The 22420-nt window shown below is 39.4% G+C and overlaps 1 protein-coding gene across 1 annotated transcript; it reads right to left on the bottom strand.

Annotated features, from left to right (window-relative positions):
• Positions 1–508: 508 nt before the first annotated feature.
• Positions 509–20425, bottom strand: NAF1 (nuclear assembly factor 1 ribonucleoprotein; the record flags this gene model as incomplete). The annotated part of the gene is made up of 8 exons (XM_084204961.1): positions 509–1133; positions 3653–3758; positions 8102–8153; positions 11753–11913; positions 12850–12932; positions 15986–16079; positions 17968–18106; positions 19746–20425. The coding sequence occupies 8 exons, from the start codon at positions 20423–20425 to the stop codon at positions 712–714; spliced, it is 1737 nt and encodes a 578-aa protein (XP_084061087.1). The 3' UTR covers positions 509–711.
• Between the last annotated feature and the right edge of the window lie 1995 nt (positions 20426–22420).

The raw sequence follows: 22420 nt of genomic DNA, 5'->3' as shown, positions 1-22420 counted from the left end.
CAGGTTTTAGATTCTAAATTAAATGCAAAACATCCCATGAATAGGCTGATCTTCTACAACCACTGCAGAACACTGAATGTGACACAGCAAGTCAGCCACTGGTGCAAATTCAGATCTAAGTACTCCAGATATTTTTAAAAAAGAACCATCCAGATGTAGTCTTTTAGTTAACATGAAATTAGTAAAGTATTGAAAGCTGGGTAGTGGTTTATGCCTTATAGTGCAAAACCTAGCTCAAAATTTAGATGTCAGATTTTCAGTTCCCATGTAGATTTCAAAATTTGCAGAAATTGAGAAAAATGTTTTAGCATAGCAATCACCATCATTCTAAAAATATAATAATATTGTCTATGTGAAATACCCTCATTGGTACTTAACAGTAGTTATATAAACTCTTACATTTATTACAAAATAGATTTCCACCACTACATACCAATCTCCAAAAGGCTTTTATTTATCATCTTTAAGTAGCAGATATAAAAATAAACTATTACTTAATATTCAGTTACTTTTATAATATAAACTTCTTTTTGGAGACAGAAAACATACACAGAAAAAAATAATTTCCTATAGATGTTCCACAAAGCACAAAGCTCCGCATTTGTTCTACCACTGCAGGAAAAGAAAGCTTCTCCAGAGTAAGGGAATGCAGTCCTGGCAGGCTGCATTCCCCTGTAAACTGCAGTGCTCTACATGGACCTGTATGGAATCTCAGTTGGGCCCGGACTGAGGAGGATGGCTGTCTGGAGGGGGAGGTGGTGGTGGTGGTAGCGGCAGTGCTGGCAGAAACGGGTAGGACGAATTGTACATGTTTGGGCCTGTCCACATCATATTCATATTTGAAGGCGGAGGGTGAAACTGATGCCAAGCACTGACATAACCAAGGTCTGGAGGAGGAAAGCCATACTGCTGCATCATTGGATTTTCTCTTCTGTGAGGTGGTGGGAACAGTGGTGGTTCCTGGTGCATCTTCCAGTGTGAAAAGTATAGTGGTGATCTTACTTTTGGTCTGAAAAACCCTCGAGGGCCTGATGAAGGAGTAAATGGATCCCTGGAGAACCCTCTGCCACGGTATCCCCTTGAGTAACCTGAAGCAGGCTGTTGCAATGAGTGATGAAGTTCTTTAGTCTCACCTAAAGAATAAACAAATGTAAGAACCCTCCCACACACAGCTGTAATATTATTTTGCGAAGATCAGGTTTAGCCTTCACAAATCTTTCAAGCTGAAGTTGATGAAATTTGTAAAGCAATCTTATCAACAAATAATACTGGCAACTAATACATGAAGAATAAAATAGCAGCAGCAAATCTAGTGTTTAGTAACTAATCTTGATTGACAGAAGTAACATAAAAAGGATGATCCTGAGAGTTGCAAACTCAGTCTTTAAAAAAAGAAATTTCATCTTCTTTCTCTCCAGACTTTCCATTTGTATAAATGGATCTCAGGAACACGCAAATTTTGAGTATTTTGGAAGCTTTTAGATCAAGATTTTAGAACAACACGATTTAAAACTAAAGATAAATCAACATTGCATTGCACTGAAGGGGTATCCAGCTTTCAGTCCCAATCTGGTATTACATCATAGACACAAGACAGAAGAAATCATTCAAGCTCAAAATAATAAAATTAACTTACTCTATCAGAAAAAGGACAGTCTCCACCTCTAGCTAATTATCTATCAGCATTCATCTTTCTGAGACAAATTCTTCCTTGTACAACTCACTCTAAGCATATATTTAATGTTCATAACAAATATACTGCCCCTTTATATAAATATCATGGAAAATTGTAATGGGATTAGGACTATAAAATGAAAAGCAATGAAATACTAAAAATGCTCCAAAGAGCTGTTAAGATACTCAAAAAGCTGCAGAACTTAAACCCTCAGAAGGATTTCATGGCTGGGACCAACAAGGTATTCAGGGATATAACAGCGCATAAAAGCACTGAAATTTAAAAACCTGCGTGAACCTCATCCTTGGCACTAGACTACATAGCTTTTTGAAGGTGAAAATGTTTTTAAGTCTGGAAAGGCAGTTGGATACCCGAACTCCTACTCATTTTCATGAGGCACTAGGAGTTATGATTCCTTTTGTATGAGCAGGCCTCTTGGAAGCACTGAAGTAAAGTACTTGAATAAGTATTTTTGTTCTTTAATCAAATACTGTAACAAGAGACAATTTTAATACACTCATGTAAGTCTTCATCTGAGACCAGCTTTGTGCCTCAATTTGTGACATACTGTAGCTGTTGAATTCTACAGCTAAAACAAATTGCACACAACTTCAATCTGCGCCATATTATTTACAAAATACCCACAGCAAGTCAAAACCTGTCTTCCTTGACAGAGTGCAGCAGTTTCTCCTGCTGTGTTCTCAGTTACAGAACGGCCACAGTAACAGTAACATTCAGCAACAGCCCCAGCAAACCCAAGGCAAAGGCAGATCTGCAATAAACTGGCAGACCAAGGATATGGTGGAAAACACATATGTGCTGGATTAACAGAAAAAATAAGCATCAGTAATGAAGAGAAAAAGCAGCACAATTCAGATCCATGTCTTAAGGGAAAAAAAAACCGTGTCAAAACCATAGGGGCAAAAGCCAGTCCAAGAAAGATTGTGGCTTTATTTGATTGACACAAGGGAGGACTGTACTGCACAAAAAGTATTAAAGGAGAGCTACTGATCTCCCAGATCAAGAGAAAAGAGTTTCGGCAGGGCACAATGCATATTAGCTTTAGAAAGGAAGAGCAGCAAAGTCACAGCAAAGTCTGTCTGAGAAATTCAATGGGAGAAGCACCATGCTGCAGACAGCTGAAGCAATCTGGCAAGTAAGCAGTAGAAGAGGGTAAGGGATGAGAGCCATATTTAAAGGGAGAGGTATAAAAATCATGCACCCAAAGCAGACCAGTGAGAACAGAAAAAGAGGAATGCAATATGAATTATTCAACCAAAATGGCAAAAATCAAAGTTTTGTCAGTAGAGAGGCATGAGAGACGAGAAAATTTGATTATGGTAAACAGAGCACAGCTGCAAGCAAGCACCTGGAACAGATACAACAGCTGGAGAAAGGAGAGTAAAGAAGGCTACTCATATTATGAAAATCTATACACAGCTTTGTTCATCTAATGACTGCATTAGGTAAACAGAAAGGTTTTCAGCAGGCTACAAAAGTAAGAGTTACTTAGAAGAGTATCTGTATGTCATGGGTGAGGAAGAGCTTCCTTTTAGACAGAAGAGTAAATTCTCCATCTAAGACCTCTATCTCCTCCATTGATTGCAAAGAAATGGATTTCCAAAAACTGCACACAGCCTTCCTCTGATTTCTCCCAGCACTCAAAGGCTTTAGCTGAACCCCATCCAAATGGTGTCATCTGTTCAGAATCCTCACTGTGTGTCAACCAACACTGTTCTAAGAGCCTTTGACTTTCCCCTGACAATTGCTCTGCTGCTATACCACTTCTGTTTCACACGGCTTCCATTTCAACAGAATAAAACTTTAGTTCTAAAATAATAAACATGGACTGTAGCCACAAACTCAAATGTAAGTTTAAAAAGTACAGAAACTGTTAACTTTAGAAAAACTCAATCACTAAGATAGGTATAAATGGGCATCCCAGAGTTAGATTAACAGACAAAAGCATTCACTCACTTGGTGGAAGTGTTTCTGATCGGACTTTCTTCCTTCCCTGACTTTGAGGTTTCTTTTTCTTCTGTTTTGCCTCTCTTTCTTCTTCATCATCACTGAAATCCAAAACCTGGTAAAAAAAAAATCAGCTAGCTTCTTAGCATAAGAAAAAAGTTAACACTCCAAAAATTTATCATAACACAATTGATGCATGACTCAGTTATCCTTTCTACTTTTCCTGAAAAGAGCAACATTCCAGTGCTGAACACAAATGCTTGATTGCCTAGATGTTAGTAAGAAAAGAAAAGGAGCTGGCTGAAAGGAGCTGCCAGGAAAAAGCTTTCAAAGATTAACTGCAGATAAAATGAATTAAGAAATGAATTTTTAAAATAAATAAAAATTAACTTGGCAACTAATACATAATTCAGCATTAAAACTAAATTTAAAAATCTCTACTCTAAAACTGTCACTACACTGGAATTTTCTGCAGTACATTTAATAACACTTCCTCTGGAATTTAAAGTAGCAATGTTACTCCAAAGAAATTTTCAGCTTTGAGGAATGCTGTCATTTACAACAGATTCAATGTCCCTGCACCATTTTCTTCTCGTTACACAAGGTTTTGCTACCTTTTGAATCCTAACTTACATGACTGAGGATAAGTTCTCAGAGACCAAGAAATCTATTAGCACTAATTAGTTCCCTGAAAAAGAGCTCTTACAACTTAAAAGGGGTAAGATTTATTCCTACCCCCCCTTCCCAATTCTGAAAGTAAGGGCTATGCTGCTTACTTCTACCTATCACACACACAGAGCATGGATCTCAAAAACCCTGCACCAAAACAGTGCTTAAAAAGCCTCGTAAAAGTTAATTCTGAATACAACTATTTCTTCTACTACATAACTAGATGACATATTCAAAAAAGCTGTAAGAACTACAGCAAGATGATGTATACCATGAAGTAAAATCTTTCACTAACTCCTGTTTTTTCTAAGAACTCCAGTACACCATACTCCAGTAGTACAGAAATAATGAACAGCAATTTGAACAAATTACGCTCAAATTATTTGAGCAAATAATGAATACCTTTTACTGGTACCTGATTTCCATGTAACATCCCACAGAAGTCACCCCACAGAAAAACTGTGGTTTTTTGCTACTGCTAGCCTTGCAGCATACAGATCACATTTTGTCATCCTCTGACCCAAAAGACAAAGCTAGGAGAGACTGTATTAGTGACTCTACAAATAAACTGGGCCAGTTAAGAGGCTGCCAAAAAGGATATAATTAAAAGTAGCAAGTAAGAAAAGCCTACCATGGATTAATTTAACGTTCATACAAAAATGAAGCTTCACACTATCACAAAAAGTGTGATACTCCAACAACTGCACACAGCTTACTACAGGGTCTGGCAAGAAATCAGCTGCAATCTGAGGTCTCTAAAAGGGTCTGCCCCTAAGAGACAATTTCAAGCATCAGTAGCATAAAATTTGATCTGCACCCCTATCAGCAGCTACTACCTTCACAGCAAAAGCTACTTTCTATCAGCTCATCAACTGTCACAGCTTGGGATAGCATGGTATAAACTCTTAACTGCTATAACTAACCAAAGATTATTCTAATTGAGGATTACAAAGTGTTAGATATCGGTTTTTTCCCCAAACAGAGCAGACAGTCAGAAGAGTGCCCACCCTTGTCATCACTGACTTTTTTCAAGCTTCCTTTGCTCCCTCCTATAGCGAGGTACAGTCAATTTAAATTAAGGAAAATCTTTAAGAAAAAAAAACAAACTTTGGAAAAGGCAATGAATCTCTCTCTGCAGATTTGACTGACTGTACTTGGCCAATAAAATTTCATGGGTTCCTACAAACTCAAATTACATATCTACAAGCTTATTTCCTGAACAGCTTTTAAAACATGACTGAACAACAGAAGAGCTCAAAATTAGCCAATAAACCCATTTGGTATCATCACCCTGAGAAAACTGCTGAAGAAAGCAAGTTAAGACTAACCAGAAGTCTCTAAGTAGAGTCTTTCAAAGCTCTATAGAAAACATACCTACAGTCCAATTCTTATACAACACTTGTAATTCTCAGATTATGATTCTCTGTGAGATTATGTCTCTACAAGAAAGGAAGGCAATTTGAAGTTAGAACTAACAGACAAGCATTCTTTGAGAGAAGTTAACACCGCACAGCTCTGTTTCATTTACGGGAAACAAAAACTGTATTTCAAAATGCACCATCCTCACTCACTACTGTGGAAAAAGCACCATTCCAAGTTGACAGACTGATACATCCTGACAGGACCTATCTTTGAGCCCAGAAAAGATCATGTCACAACATCTCTCCTTCAAGCCAGAACAACCATCCTGGGATAAGGACTGTGAATGAAAAATGTAATACTGTCCCTAACAGCATCCTTCTGGACAAATTATCCAGCAGTGGATGAACAGGTTCATGGTGCAATGGGTGAAGAACTGCCTGAAGGACAGAGTTCCTCAGGGCTCAGCTCCAGGGCCAGTTCTGTTTAATGTATTTATCTATGATCTGGAAGCAGTATTTAGAAGCTGCATGAGGAAGTCTGCTGATACCAAACTGCCATCGACTCTCTTGAGGGACAGGAGGCCTTGCAGAAGGAACTAGGTGGACTGAAGCCCTGGCAATGATTAATGGGATGAAATCTAATGAGTCAAAATACTGCACACCTATGATGAAGTAACACAAGGCTAAGTCTAAACTGGGAGAGGAGCAGCTGGAGAGCAGCCCTGTCAAGAGGGATCTGTGGGTTCTGGTCAGCAGCAGCTCAGTGTGGGTCAGCAGGGTGTGCCCTGAACCCAGAGGGCAAAACCCCATCCTGGGGTGCATCAAGCACAGCACGAGCAGATAACTAACAGAGGTGACTGGTTGCAGGTCCCACTGCAACCTTGGGGGGCCTCACCCTGAGTGGAGTCTGCAGTTCTGGGTCCCACATGTCAAGAATATCTAGGCCGTTGGCTGCATCCAGAGGAAGGAAACAAAGCTGGCAACAGCACAGGACAGAACTGGAATGCATGTCCTGTGAAGAGCAGCTAAGGACCCTGGACTTGCCTCATTTGGTGGAAAGGAGGCTGAGAGGCAACCTCATTGTTCTCTACAGCTTCCTGAGGAAGGGGACAGAGAGGTGCTGATCTCTTCTACCCGCTATGCAATAATAGGATGAGTAGGAAGGTCCAAAGCTGGACCAGGGAGGTTGAGACTGAAAATAACAAAGAAATTATTTACTGAGAGGGTTGTCAAACACTGCAAGAGTTCTTCAAGAGGTGGCTGACACCCTAAGCCTGTCAGTATTTAAGAGGCATTTGGACAATGCTTTCACAAGACACTTCAACTTATGCTTCAGCATCAGCCCTGAACTTGTCAGCCCTGACTCCTGTAGGTTCCTTACAAGTGAAACAGTCTATTTTGTTCCATCCTAAAAATCAGTTAGAACACTGGAGAAACAAAACCAAACAAATACCACTACCCCCTACCAAAAAAATCCCAAACCCCACAAAACACACCTTTCCTACCAAATTATAGAGTGAGAAGCATATATTACATAGCATGGAATTATGCTAAAAAGGCAAGTATTTGGAAGATTCAAAACAAGCAGACAGATCTCTTTAGAATACCATGGTAGACACAAGGCTTCTAGGAATTTCAGCTACTTTGTTTATGTTTAAAGTAGAAATTGCAAGGAAAAGTGCCTCTACTGTTGTGACGTAAAACAACTCAATAAAACTACCAGCCTTGTGATTCTTATTGAATACTCACAAAATGTATAGCTAGAATAGAGTTAAGGACCACTGACAGAAAGTCACTGAAGAACTATTTAGAGATCCTATAGCAAACGACATCAATGGTCACAAGGAGCTCCTAATTCTACATGATCCTGTATGACAGCCTTATTTATGGAAGAAACCCATGTCCTCTCATGGAACTCTTGTTTTATAACAGCAAACTGTACAGTAAGCTTACTATGAAGCCATTTAAAGAATGCAACAGAGATGTCAAGTTAATTCTGAAGAGCAGACAGCTTAAATGTCTGAATAGTTTGTAGAATACTAAGCTTGTGGCCAACTGAAGACAAGGCTGCAGTGAAAGAATGACAGGGACAAAAATTCCCTAGCAGAAGCAAAATTATTAGGGAAGGTAAAAGCACCGCTACCCGAAGTTAAACATTCAGGTTGTCTAATATGTTCTTGAAGGACTAGAGGAACTGAAGATACACATTTTGCCAACTGCAAAAAGCAGAGAGATGGGTTGTATTCTCTACACTCATTATGAGACCTCTCCAAGATCTATGACCCTTTCTTTCAATGAAAGAGGTACATTCAAGTCTTGCCTCCATAAAAAGATAACCTTGCTAATTACTTGCTCTGCACAGAGTATTTTCCACATATGACTTGTGTAAAAACAATAAACAAAACAAAAAAAAACCCTCTATAGTTACTTCAGGTGGTGGTTCTTGGTCATTCTTCCAAGACGCATCTGAACCTTTTTCCCTGAAAGAAAAGAAACAAACAACACAAAACACAAATTAGAAAATCCATATAAAGGAAGGCTAGCACCTTCTATAAGGTATCAGATCTCCCATAACATGAGCTTCCTGTTTTCAAAGAGTTACTTGGTTTTTAATATTGTTTATAAGCAAACAGTAACACATAGGTCAACTCAGGGCTTTAGTACTCTTGAAAAAATCTTCCTACTTTAAGTGATGACTGAACATTTCAGTCAAACATCCTAACACTAAGTTTTAGTCAATATAATCTTAACAAACCCTTTTGAACCTTAATTGCTTTAAACCTGAACTGAGGTAGTTTACTGCAACTTTCTAATGCTAACTGTTGCCTACAATCACAAGCATTCTTATTCTTCTAGTTTCAGAAGATGTATCTGCAGTTAAAAAGAACTTACTCACTCAGCAGGACACATGAACTCATTCAGTGGGACACAGGCTTTCAGTATAACTACAGCAAAGTATATTCAGAACCAAAAGACCCAGTGTTTGGCTTACAATCTTAAGACAGTGTTAGCTAGGTAACTAGGTTTCACCTTATATTTTTTTGTAAACATAAAATTAAATTGCAAGCCAAAAGACATTTAAAGACACAAAAACTCAATTGTCTTGCCTGACAAGCACCAAAATAAATTTGGATTAGTCTAATTTATTTAACCCACGGAAAAGTCCTTCACTAAAGATCAAGTGATTTCTTTGATTAGCAAAGAATTTGTGAAATATATTTAAATTACGTTGTCAGTAGTCTGTTGAAGGTTTCTTCCCATGCTGCTCTCAAATTTTATGTGTTTTTGTCTGAAATGCCAAGGTACAATCCTTATCTATGCAGAAGAACTGTATAAAAGAGTGCAATACTGAAAATTTTTACTTGCAAAATGGAACCACACAGCTAGAACATCCATGTGTTCAGTGTAAAATGCCTTCAGTCACTGCTCTAATAAATAAGAGTTTATGTATTTATCAAGTCAGCAACAACCAAGCAGCAGTAACTACTAAAAACTACGCAACCACCAGCATCAGCAGACTGTACTTCAGAGGTGCTTAGTCACACCCATGAGAGCACTGGCAAGTCATCCGGAGCTACCTTGTGCCTCAGTCCCTAAGTATAAAACTGAAGCTCAACCTCTACATGTCCTTTGGAGATCATGAGTAAAAATGAAGGCAAGGAAGACATTTGAAAGTTCAATGAGAAGAAAACATTACAGGGGAGAACATAAGGACTCTATACAAGTTATTTCTCAGCTGCAGAAAACTTATTATCACGAACTGAACTGTTTCTTCCTTTCACCTTGTTATTTTTGAGCAACACATGCCTGCCAGAAATACCAGAGCTCACAAGAATTGCCAAGACCTACTGTCCTTCAGCAACATGTAACGTCACTAACTGCAAACTTTAAACCATTCAAGGTCAGGCAGCTCATCTCACAGTCCCAAAGCAGCCTTCCTCATTTCAGCAAACAGAAACTGCTGTTCATGCTCCGAGGTATTTAATATCTTCAGCAAAGAACAATATAGTAATTCTTTTGACTTGTGAAGTTACATACTGTAAGACCTTGAAGTCTAACAAAAGGTAATTCAGAGAAATCATGAAAATACATGAGTTTTTTTAGAAGCAGGTTTCAGGCAATACAACACAAGGCTATCTTTAGCAACAAATTATTTTGCATTCAGAAAGTTTTACACTACACTTTCACTTATTTTTCCATAAAGTGTAAGGCTTATTCATAGCACTGCAACTTCGTACAATGCAAGCAGATTGCATTTCAGAATTCAGAAAAAGCTTTAAACTCAGTGTTTCTTTCAGATCTTAATCTTTATTCCTTTCCTTTTCAAAGAACCATCACAGTTTTGAAACATTAAGCCTCCACAATCTGGTCTACACACAGTCAAACTAAGAAAAAGCAGAAAATAAAAATTATTGGTTATCAAATTTGCCATCTACTAAGGTGCAAAAGTCTTCCAGCAGATCACTGACCAAAGCTTGACTTTTCTACTTTTCATGTCACATTCTTACAGCATTGAAGTATCTTTATACAGCATTACAGCACAATTCACGAATCAGAAATTCTACATCCGTTTTTAACGAAAACTATTTAGTGAAAAGGCAGCTTCAATCAATAGCACAAATACTTCACACAAGCTGAAGTAACTGGACTGACAAAACCCAGAAATAAATTACTGTTTTAGTGTACTGTAATTTAAGTTACACTACTCATCCTAATCAAGACAAGAAACAATGTCTGAAGCACTATTCAGCTGTGCCGGTAAGCCATGGAAGTCTCAATTATCTTACCCAGGGGTTTCAGGTTTTTACCACCTATGACAATGAAATACTACCAAAAGAAAAATGGTTTCCCAAACTATTTCCAAAGCATGAAACAAAGTAAAACAGAAGTCTCCCATCTCAGATGCTGAGCACAGCACACGGTTATTGATGCAGCAAGCAGATGATTAGAGTCTGTGCACTTTACTGTGCTAAGCAACAAAGTTTAATAGCGCAAATCAAAGACCAGCTGGCATCAAAATGCTGCAGAAAAACAAACAAGCATCAGAGCAAGAAAGTGATCTATTTTGGTCCTCACTGAAGGGAAGAAAATATGCTTGTTGCTTGCACAGAAATGAGGAAGTAAAAAAAAAAAAAAAGACTCCTGCAGGTCTGACTGAAGAAAAGAACTATTCAGTATAAATACTGGCACAGCTGTAATGAATGCAGACAATTAACCAACCCCTGAGAACTAATCCTAATAAACAGAAACTAAGTCACTTGTATGACAAAAGATATCTAACCTATAGTTATTTCAGATGATTGCTCATCAATAATTAGAACAATAATATCTAGCTGTCATTTATTATGTTTTATTTCTTAGTCTGTATCTTTGAGTGCAGTTTCCTCCAAATGGCATTAAGTCCTATTTATGCATGCTACTTTCCTTAGTCAGACTAGGATACACAAACACTGCTGAGAAGTTTCTGAACACCATACTACAATGTCACTCAAATCCCTCCTCTCTTGCAAATTAGAGGGTAATTTTTATCTAGAACTGTTATCCTCCAATTGTGAAACAGATTTATTGATAATTATATTTCAATTCCAGCCTTATAATATGAAATAAAAATAGTAAATTAATACAAACTTGTTCAGAATGCCAACAAGTTTATTATCAGTTCTGAAACTATACAGGAATCTAAAGCACAACAAAATCTGGAAAGTTCATCTTGAAAAACTTCCTTTTACTCCTGAATGTGTGTGTCAGAGAGTATGGAGGAAGTATCAATGAACTTTTCTGGTTGTGGTATTTTAGTTAACAGGAGCATAAAAAGAAAGCAAGCTTAGTATATTAAGTAGAATAAGCTAAACTTTAGTAATTACAGCACTTTAAAGGATTGCAGTTTTCAGCTACTCATCATTGTTCTCAAAGGCAAAATAGTACAGTCTCGTTATTACAACATAGTTGAGAATATCTCAAGGAAATATAAATGTTAAGCTTAGTACTAGAGTTTCTCACTGAAGACTCAACTTTAATCCAACATTCTTAGCTATATAAAAAAACATTATAACACCATTAGAAAATAAATCACACTCACTGTTTTAGTTTTTCTGCAAATATATACTGGGTGAAGTCCTCTACTGATGGAGCAAAATACATGCTCTCTTGCACATTAATACCCTTCTCTTTGATATGCTCAGAGCTGTTAAATCTTATCACATAAAAAGGATGTGAAACAGGACCAAATATCTCAAATATCTGAAAGAAATAAAATTAAAATGTTTAAGTAAACCCAAGTAGGTTAGTAGTAGCTAATTTCATTGTAGACTGATATTTAAGAAGTCAAATATATTTTCAAAAAGCAGCGTCAAATAAAAGGTTTTTTCACCCTTTTTTTATTATCAAATTTTGTTTGACAGTGTATTTCCTCAATTACTGTTTTTTATGATGTGGAACAGTAAGTTCTCACATCCTTAGTACTCCTTCCTTTTGTCAAATCTCTGTTTTTCGGTATCTGTTACGCTTTCAAGTCTCATAACGCTTGGAACAATCTCCTGATCATTTTTTTTCCTCCAAGTTCATCTTAACAAGATGCCTTTACAACAGTTACTGCTTGTTCCCAAATTCCATGGAGAGCAGAGAATTCAGCCATGTTTTACAGAACATCTGCAATTCAGGCTAAGTTTGTTCCACTCACACCCAGCATTTAGACATACTTCAGCAGTAACCATGGTGGATGATGGCTATCCTTCTACAGAAAACGGAAGATTCAGTACAGCAACCCTCTCAGCAAACATTCTTCACTGGCCTTAAATCAGAACAGCAAAGCACAGAAGAAACATTCCCCATTTTTCATAAAACTTCATTCTAACCACTGCCCCTAACTGGCAGAGCACACAGCCTGTTATTCCAAGACATCATACATCTGAAAACTATCTCTTCCTCTCCACAAGCCCTCTCAAACACTGGAAACTCACCAGATACTGCAATTCTGCAAGGATGCAATTAATTCCAGCTTAGTAATTCTTAAGATTAAAAAAACAGATGAATATATCAAGAGTCAAAGGCACAGAGAAAAACTATATATCAAAGAAGCATTCTCGTTCATTTAGTAGACTTCAACTCTACTTTCTGGAGCGCTAAAGAATACTTCCAATTTTGTTTAAGAATAACAGGTTTTTATTTTACACTCACCTTTCCTACTGCTTGCCGATCTTCTTTAAAAATTATGCTTTCCTCATTTATTGGAGGTAGGCCTTTCAGTGATTCAATTATTACTAAAACAGAAATAAAAAAATAAATTAGAACTTTATGTTTCAACAGCATGTAGTTAATTGCACTAAAACTTAACAAACTACACCGCTACTTGTCTACTTCAGTTTGCAGAGCTGCAACCAAATATTCTTGCGCAGGAGTAAAAATACTTAGAATCACACATCCCTTCTCCAATGCTTATATTACTTACAGAATTATTATTCTCTGGGGTAAAGAGAGAGACTCCTAAGAATCACAGCAGAATACAAAAGCTTTCTGGCAGTTCAGTCACAGTAGTAACTGAGATAGTGTTTATAAATGCATATACCCAATCTGTTAAGACATTCTGCAATTTAATGCCATAGGAGTCTCAGACAATATTTGTGCCTAATGATGACTGAACTTCTCTAACTGTAAAACAACAAGAATCCTGCAATTAAGCATTCTCAATGCCTGTCCATCACCAAATAAAGTCACTCAAGTACACAGTGTCGTCCAGACTCCAAAAAAAGCTCAAGATCTTCACTCCTAAACTTACGTAAAACGACTTTCAGCAATGATCATGTCACCAAACTAAAAGTTACTGCAACTACTGCAATCTGCAAAAAACTTAACATGCCAAACAAGGAAATGAAAATTCCACAGACTTACATTGTTCACTGAATCTCAAGAGATTTTGTGAAATCAATTTCTTTTGTGCCTACCTTTAAGATGAACTATACAGTGAAAGTGCACACTGTGTTGTTTAAACCTCATGAGAAATACACCTTAGCAAAAAAAAACCAAAAAACAAACAAACCAAAAAAAAAACCACAGACAAAAACCCCCAAAAATCCACACACAAAAAAAAAACGTACACAAAAACAACACACCAAGACCTCTTAGATAATGTTCTCAACTTGATTCACCACACATAGCTCCCAGCCTGCAGTAGGCTGAGGAAAATATACTCTGAAAATGTACAATGCACCAGTTCCATGAAACTTAGGAGAAACAGTACCACCTCCAGCCTATTTGTCTTACAGCTTCCCCTATCCCAACTCATCCTAAATTATCAGCTCCTTCTCCTACAGGGCCCAAAGTACAGCCCCAGGGAAAGTTTCTCATGCATACCAAAGCTCTTTACTTTCCAGGTCCCAACCCACACAGTGATTTTTTCTCTTCTCTTTAAGTACCTTGAAGCAAAACACAGCACAAGTTTTGTTAAATTCTGATATGCTGAGCAGAAGTTCACAGAAAGTACTGTCATTTTGCTTTCAGCTACTGCACAGCCAGCATGAACCTGCACTGTTCTAGCCTCAAATTTACCTCACAGGATGAAACATCCACTTACAAGTATCACTCACTCACTGCACACTGATAAACTTGGAAGCTTGCTACAGAGAACAGCAGACATTCTGAGGGACATCAAAGGGACAAAAAAAGAATACTGACTGTTGTGTCAGAATAATATTGGTGGCTTCCAGATGAGAAATCAACTCCCCTCAGACTAGACACAAACCTGGTATACAGAGGTATCAATTTAGTTCAAAAATAAAAAAAAAAAATCTCCAATTAGCTGACATCCCTAATATAGCCACAAATCAAACTGAAATTGATGCCTGTTTTCAGAGGAACTGAAAAGAAACTAAAATGTGGAGAAAGAAAATTAATAAAGCAAGGTAGTTAAACCAAGAAAATAATCACAGATGTCCTGGAGGTTTACACCATTCATATGGCTTTATTTCGTTATGATTATTAACTTGCTTTCTAACTTTCACCAACAAATCTAATTCAACAGTTTATACATGTACATTACATGAAGTAGGATGCAACCTGAAGAATTCACCTACCAGTAAACTAGTATTTGAAAACATTATACTCACTAGTGGGGATTAGAATTAAGGATGGTTTTCAAAACTGCCGTCTTTAAAACAGTTTTGTTCATACCTTCACATTTTAAACCAAAAGCAAGAGTAATAGCCAGTATGATTCAACTTGTTTTTAAAACTTGTTTTCAAACTACCATTTTAGCTGAAGGCAGCCTTCTTGAAGTCCCCATTATTATCAATAAGCAAGACAGGGCAAAGTGGAAAAGAACCAGATTACTACTTTCCACACCCTCCTCCCAGCTTCCTGCAAATGAATGAAATTACATCTCACTACAATAAAATAATGTAGAGGAATTGCCTCTAGTACCTGAAGTCTTTTAAAAGAAAAATTAATAGCAAAAGTTACATACTTTCTATTGTATTACATTCAGCCTAAATACTTTAACTTCAAAATTGAACTTAATTTCTAATTTTCAAAAGCAAACCACTTGGAATGCAGTTCAAGCAGAACCAACACTTGAAATAGCTTAAATACAAACATACTGTGGATGCTTTAGTAATATGAGCTTCAGCAAAACTTTGATTTCATTTATCAAATACTGAGGTCCCACACAGATCCAAAAAGATCCCTAAATCTCTACGCCTGCAGTTAAACTTACATCCATTCTGTATCTCAATCCCATTAAGCTTACCCTCCACCTATAAATCACATTAGTCACACCATCCTCTGATGACTGACAATAGGCAGCTTTCATTTGCTCAAGGTGCCAGAAGTGGAATGAATAAAGATATAAATAAATGAAATTGCACTGCTGAAGAAAAGTCTTCTTCCTGTCCTCATCTATTAACAAGCAAGCATGTGAGACTGCATTGTACTGCACCTGTGCTTTCAGTTATACAGCTCCTATATATTCAGGGATTATTCAAAATAGCACCTATGACTGGAAGATCTTCTTAAAATACTTCAACACACTAACTGTGGGCAGTATCAATATAAAAACCATAATACACAGTAAAAAAAAAAGGGGTTTTAATTTAAAAAATTAAACAGGGAAATCAGATAGAAACACATGCATGTAAGCCAAATAAAAGATAATTCAACACAAACGTCATCTGTTAGTTAGAATTCCAATTCAGCAACCTGCTACCCCCAGAAATAGGACACTGCAGGACTGACACTCTGAAAGAATAGCTAAGAACACAATTCATGCAGAGATGTACAGAAATTATAATAATTAAAAACAAAGCAAACATATCATGCCTACCTAGCTGTTCAACGACGCTGGAAACTGTCCCAAAAAGCTTCAGTTCAACATTATCTGGAAGAATTATTGATAAGTCTTCAACAGGAGGCAATTTCTGCAAACATCAAGTCAATGTTTAGAATACAATATCGCACAAAGGCACTTACCACTTTGTCACTGCAGAAATTTGACAGTTTGGAAAAATCCCCTGGCATTTTTAAGATTTATTTTTAGAAAATCTTGTTTGATTTGCCTCTTTCAGAATCATCCTAAATGAACTTATCTTGGGGGACCACCACTTTTGAAGCAATCTCTCTAACAGAGACACTACGTATTTCCATCACAACTACAGCAGAAGCCAGTTTTATTTAAATGGAGAATGCCAACAACTGACAGGCATTTCATCCAAGCTCAATATACAACACAATAATTAAACAATCAGAAATCAAAAAATAAGACCACTTGCAACAACATTCAATGCATGCTAGAAGGAAAACGTACACAGCAAGAGGCAATATAGCATAAAGTACACCAGATGTGTACCATCTGATTTAACAAAATATAGTCTGTCCATTTACATCATGACTTGGATCATTATAGAAGATGTGTACATCACAATAATCTATACAAAGAGAACTGCAACTGAAAGTTGCATTTGGTGCTAGACATCAGAGAGAACACAAAAAGCCAAACTTCAGGAACAAAAATGAGTACTATACAATATTCAAATTAGGCTTTTGCCCATATAAGGAGCAAAATCTATCAAAGACTGATTAACACCAAGTTCATCATCTACCTCCAATTTACCCATAAAGTAGGATTTCTATGCATATACCATGCCACTATGAATTCAGTAAAGACTTCATGAAATATGAGGTAACTAGAATAAGCATTACCTTCAAATTCAACACCCTGTCAATGCTAAGAGTTCAAACCTTAGCACTGAACTGCACTTATAAAGACCACAACTAGAAATAAAATCCCACACAAAGAGAAGCATCTTTTCCTGGTTTATCAACATCTCACCTGATAATCTTCACTCTAAAGTGTTTGGCAAAGGCTTAGAGAGCAATGCAAAGATCAAATAGGCCAAGACTTTCCCAAATGATGTACCATTAAATGCAAACATGAATTCAGATAAAAACACCACACCTGGCCAGTGATTTTTCCAGCATTAAATCAAGTTCACTGCTAAGATTTAACTGAGTCACTTTTGTAAGAGAATTCAAAGGCTAAAGACAAGCAGGAAGGTAAAATTCTGATCCTGTATCTCAAAATAGTACCTTCCACCACACTATATACAGTATCTGCCAATCCTTGTTTCAAAGCAAGAGATTTCTGATGCAGTTTCATTAACACTCCTTAATACACATACCCAAAACCCATGACTTTCTATGGTATTAACTGTGGTGAGTTTCACTGCACAAAAGTCAATTTTCTTCACAGTGGCTGTTATGGGGTTGTGTTTTGGATCAGGGCTGGAAACATTGCTAACAACCTACAGATGTTTTTATTATTGCTGAGCAGGGATTACATAGAACCAAGGTCTTTTCTGCCTCTCATGCCACCCCATCAGCGAGGAGGTGCAAAAGGAGTTGGGAGGGGCACAGCCAGCACAGGTGACTTACACAGACCAAAGGAGCATTCCATACCATCTAACATCAGACCCAGCACACAAAGCTGGGTGAAAAAGTAGAACAAGGGACATTTCTTCAGTCATAGTGTTTGTATGCCCAAGCAACAGTCACATATGGAGCCCAGCTTTGCTGGGGATGGCAGAACACCTGCCTACCCATGGAAAAGTGGTAAATTGATTTCTGGGTTTGCTTTGCTTGTGTAGGTGGCTTTTGCTTTACCTAATAAACTGTGTCTAGCTCAGCCTTGGAGTTTCTCTTTTACTATTCCGATTCTATCTCCACTTTTACACAGGAGGACTGACTTAAAATATAAATTTTTAGTTGGGTTAGTAGGAAAGGGTTTAAAAAATACCGCATTGTACTTACATCAATAGGCAACTCATCCTTTGTCCTAAGACAGTAAGATCTGTTATCCTTCTCATTTGGATGAACATCTTCATCAGATACTGCTGAAGATGAAGAGAAGAGTGAAGTTGATGAACTATCTGAATCTGAATCTGAATCACTGAATAAAAAAACAAACATGGGAGTTACAATACTACACAGTCACTGCTTTTGTAAAATCCCAACATTAGCATAATGCTGAGTGAAAGTTAAGAAAATACTTATTCCAAGCAATGCATCTTGCACAATGAAGGGGGAAATATTTTGTAAATAAAATGGATTAGCTTTGTAATTCGTGCCCTGTCCAAATCCCCTGGTAAATATTCATAGACTAATTCAGTATTTCTCACTGTCACATGTGTAAGAGATGTTTACTGTCCTAGACTCTTAATATTTCAAGTAAAGAGTGGAGTAAGAAACCAGTCCTTATTCATGCCAACATGTTCATTTTAGCAAAAGTCAAGTTCTTCAAAGGCTGGTGGAAGAAAAAAATGTGGAGCAATTGATCCTAGTAACTGAAGACACACAATACAAACCTTACACAAAAAATACACTGAGATGAGCAAACTTCTGCAAAATAACCTTACCTGATGAAAAAAAAACCCATTCCATTCTAGATTCCTGTAATACCAGTCTAATTCCCAAGTAAATGGATGGCTTTCTATTGCTCCTTTCTTTATTCCAACAAATGCTAATAGTAATGACAAGAAATAAGAGCACCTCTCCAAATAAACCTTTTGAAAAGGTCCAATATAGACTTCCTGGAACAACATCAGTATAAGCAGAAAGACAAAAAAGTCAGAGTAGAAGACTGATCAGTGGAGGGAGTTAAAGAAAAAAAAAAAAAGACAGAGATACATGCAAGCCAGATAAATTATGAAAATTTCATCTTTAGGGTTCATCAGCACAACAGATTTTGGAACTAAAAAACACTAGACACAGGTGAAGCCTCTGGAAGTCAGGAATTTCACTCTCCGTCACTTCATGATATCGCTTCATGATATTTGAGGAAAACTTTAAACCAACAAAAGAACTTCTGAAGTCAAACTTGAATCAATTAACTGTTAATGAAACTTTGTACCTTTAAGAGGAGATTCTTAGATTTCATTTTAGCCTTCTCTAGTCAAAAGCAGCACATGGCCATCCTGCTGCACAAGCCAAATAAGAAAACACAAGACTTACTGCAACAACCAGTGTGCAGACTTCTAACACTGCAACAGAGCCCACATTTAACCAGTTACCTTTCACCAACTACACTGAACATCAAAGTGCAGATGCAGCAAGTAGAAGATGGAACCATTAAAAAAGAAAATTGAGAATGAGCTTTTCCACTGAGATGTCAACATCAGAGGAAGGGGTAGGGTATGCAGACTCCCCACCTTGAGTCCTACATTGAGGTTTTTCAGCAGTAACACCGCGGCTGTCCTGCCCCAAGAGCCGCAGGTGCATTCTGTGAGGAACACCTCAAGCCGGTGGGGCGGCCCACGCTCTCCAGGCCACAACCACCTAACTCATGCTTTCGTTAAATCCTACACCATTACAGCACTGGTCAGGAGAGCGATTTTAATCCTGGAAAAATGTAACTGAAAATTACACGTTTGATGGGAAGGAGCAAGCTCCAGAGGGTGAAACACCGGGGCGGGGGGAAGCGGCGGGCGGGCACACCGGGCTCTCGGGCGCTTAGCCACAGCGCCAGCGCCGCCGCCCGAGGCCTCGGCGAGCAAGGGACTACCCGGGGGGAGTGCCGGGGCTGAACCCACCTGTCCGAGTCTGACGAGGGCACGGCGGCAGCGGGAGAGCGGGGCCAGGCGGGCGGCGGCGAGCGGCGAGGTCCCGCGGCTGAAGGCAGAGGGGCCTGGGCTTCCCCGCAGCCCTCCGCAGGGCTCTGCACCATCTCCTGGTCAGCCGCCCGCTGCCCGCCCGGCTCCACCGCCAGGTTCTCCATCTCCTCCACCACTTCCAGCTGCCCACCCGGCTCCACGGCTAGGTTCTCCAGCTGCTCCACCACCTCTCGCTGCCCACCCGGCTCCACAGCCAGGTTCTCCAGCTGCTCCCTCTGCCCGCTCGGCTCCACGGCCGGGTCCTCCGGCTGGTCCATCACCTCTCGCTGCCCGCCCGGCCCCAAAGCCGGGTTCCCCAGCTGCCCGCCCGGCTCCACGGCCAGGTCCTCCAGCTGCTCCATCACTTCTCGCTGCCCTCCCGGCTCCACGGCCGGGTCCTCCAGCTGCTCTATCACCTCTCGCTGCCCGCGAGGCCCCACGGCCAGGCTGTCCAGCTCCTCCACTAGCTCTCGCTGCCCGCCCCGGCCCACGGCCGGGTTTTCCAGCTGCTCCACCACTTCCCGCTGCCCGCCCGGCCCCAAAGCCGCATTCTCCAACTGCTCCGCCACCTCTCGCTGCCCGCCCGGTTCCACGGCCGGGTTCTCCAGCAGTCCCTCCATTCCCGCGCCACGCGGGCCGCAGCACCGCCCCCGGCGCGCGCCACTTCCGGCCGCCGCGAGCCTCCCCCGGGCGCGTGCGCCGAAGCGAGGTGGGGTTGGGAGAGGGCCGTGGAGCGGCCGGGCCCGGCCGTGGCGGCTTAGGGCTCGGCCATGGAGCGCCAGGGCTCGGCCGTGGAGCATCAGGGCTTGGGCATCCGGCCCAGCTTCGGATGGGGTAAATCCCGGACCCGGGTTTGGTGTCTGTGGGGCCTGCTTGAAACACAAAGCTAAAGCTTATGGCTGCTTTTGCTGAGGACCTGCTGGGAGGGGTCAGTTTTTCCATTTTATCAATGTGCTGATAATACACAGAATCATGTAATTAAAACTAAAAATAAATTTAAAAAATAAAAGCTGTATAATATCAAATTACTGTAATAATAGTAATTTGTAGTATTCTGATGTAGTGACTGTATAATTATACTGATTGTATAATAATGCCAAGTTCTTCAAAACATAAATGTCTGTTTGTGTTCTGCGTTCACCATAAATACTTAAGGTTTTGGAGCTTGAGGTTTTTTGTGGTGTCTATGTCACACAACTCTGTGGGGATGGGGAAGGACTCTGCATCCCAGGATGTGACACACGTGGTGTCCCTGACCCATAGGAGAGAAAGGATGCAAGTCCCTCCTGACCACTCTGTGTCCTTGGTGTCACACAGATAAAGCTTTTCCTCGTGAGGGTAACGAGCAGACAGTTTTCTCTTTAGGACAATTTATCCATGGGAAATGCCAGAAGATGTTCTAAACACACCCAGCATCAGGAGGTCCCTGTTAGGGTGATCAGTCCCTTAAACCCAAAGCGTGGTTTGACAACTGTGTTCCTGGGCCAACGCTGTGTGTCCCTAACCACATCACACTGTCCCTTGGACAGCATTTCAAGTGGTCTTCGTTACCAAGCAGCAGAGTACAGCATAAGCCTGAGGAGAATAAGAACATACAAATAGATAAATACTTGAAAAAGTTGCATGTGATAATGCTGGAAGTGCCAGAGAGGACTGGGACTTGAATATCTGATGAGAGCAGAGAACAACATGTTTTCCACCTTCCCCTTCAGCTCTGAGAGAGCTGTGTGTCCCACAGCTCAAGTGGCACCCAAAACATTTTATTCTCACCCAGCATGGCAAGGCTACATTAAATCCCCTGACACAAGAGTGCTTCACTAATACTCCACACAGGCTGAAGGGAGCGTCTGATGGCCGAAGATTCATTCTCTGGTTGTTCCACTCTCCATTATGACAGAGCAGATGCAACCAGCAGAATTTCATTTAGTAGGAAAGTCATCCAAATTCATATATAATACAAATTTAATTCATCAGTACTTTTTTTCAGTTGTCTACAGTTACATATAGGTCAAGCAGAACAGATACGTTATGGGCATTTGACAGTTTTGCACTGTCATAAGCAAGGAGTCTGTATGGGCTGTACATGTAAAGAGCAGCAGTAAACTCTCACTGCACAATTACTCAGAACACCTAGGGTAGGAATCATCTCCACCTTCAGTGACAGCATTGGGATCCTGAGAAGAGTGTGCGTGGGAAGCATGTTCTGAATATTACTGACCTGCACTGCGAGCTCTTTAGCAAGAGATCTCTAGAAAATCATGCAATTAAATGTCAACAACAATTAGTTGTCAATTGCTGGGAGATGAAATATTGAACAATTATAAAATTGGTTTTCTATTGAAACTCACTGGCAAATATATTTTAATCCCTAAGTGACAGAAATGAAATATGTATCCAATTAAACAATGAATAGATGCAGAATGCTGCTAAAATCCAATTCTGCAAAACCAGGTTTCATTTTAAAACTAAGCAAGGACAGTTTACTGTTAGTCTGGGATTTTTTTTTTAATTTATTCATTTGTTTTGTCAGATGCATCTGAAATAGACTATAACACAAGATCTGTGAGTTCATGTGAAAAAGTTGATCAGTGGGACTGGAAAGGGAATAATCTCTC

Source organism: Fringilla coelebs, assembly GCF_963513975.1.
Source record: "Fringilla coelebs genome assembly, chromosome: 4".
NCBI classification, from domain to species: domain Eukaryota; kingdom Metazoa; phylum Chordata; class Aves; order Passeriformes; family Fringillidae; genus Fringilla; species Fringilla coelebs.
Note: the sequence above shows the minus strand (reverse complement) of the source record. Positions and strands in the feature narration are given on the sequence as shown.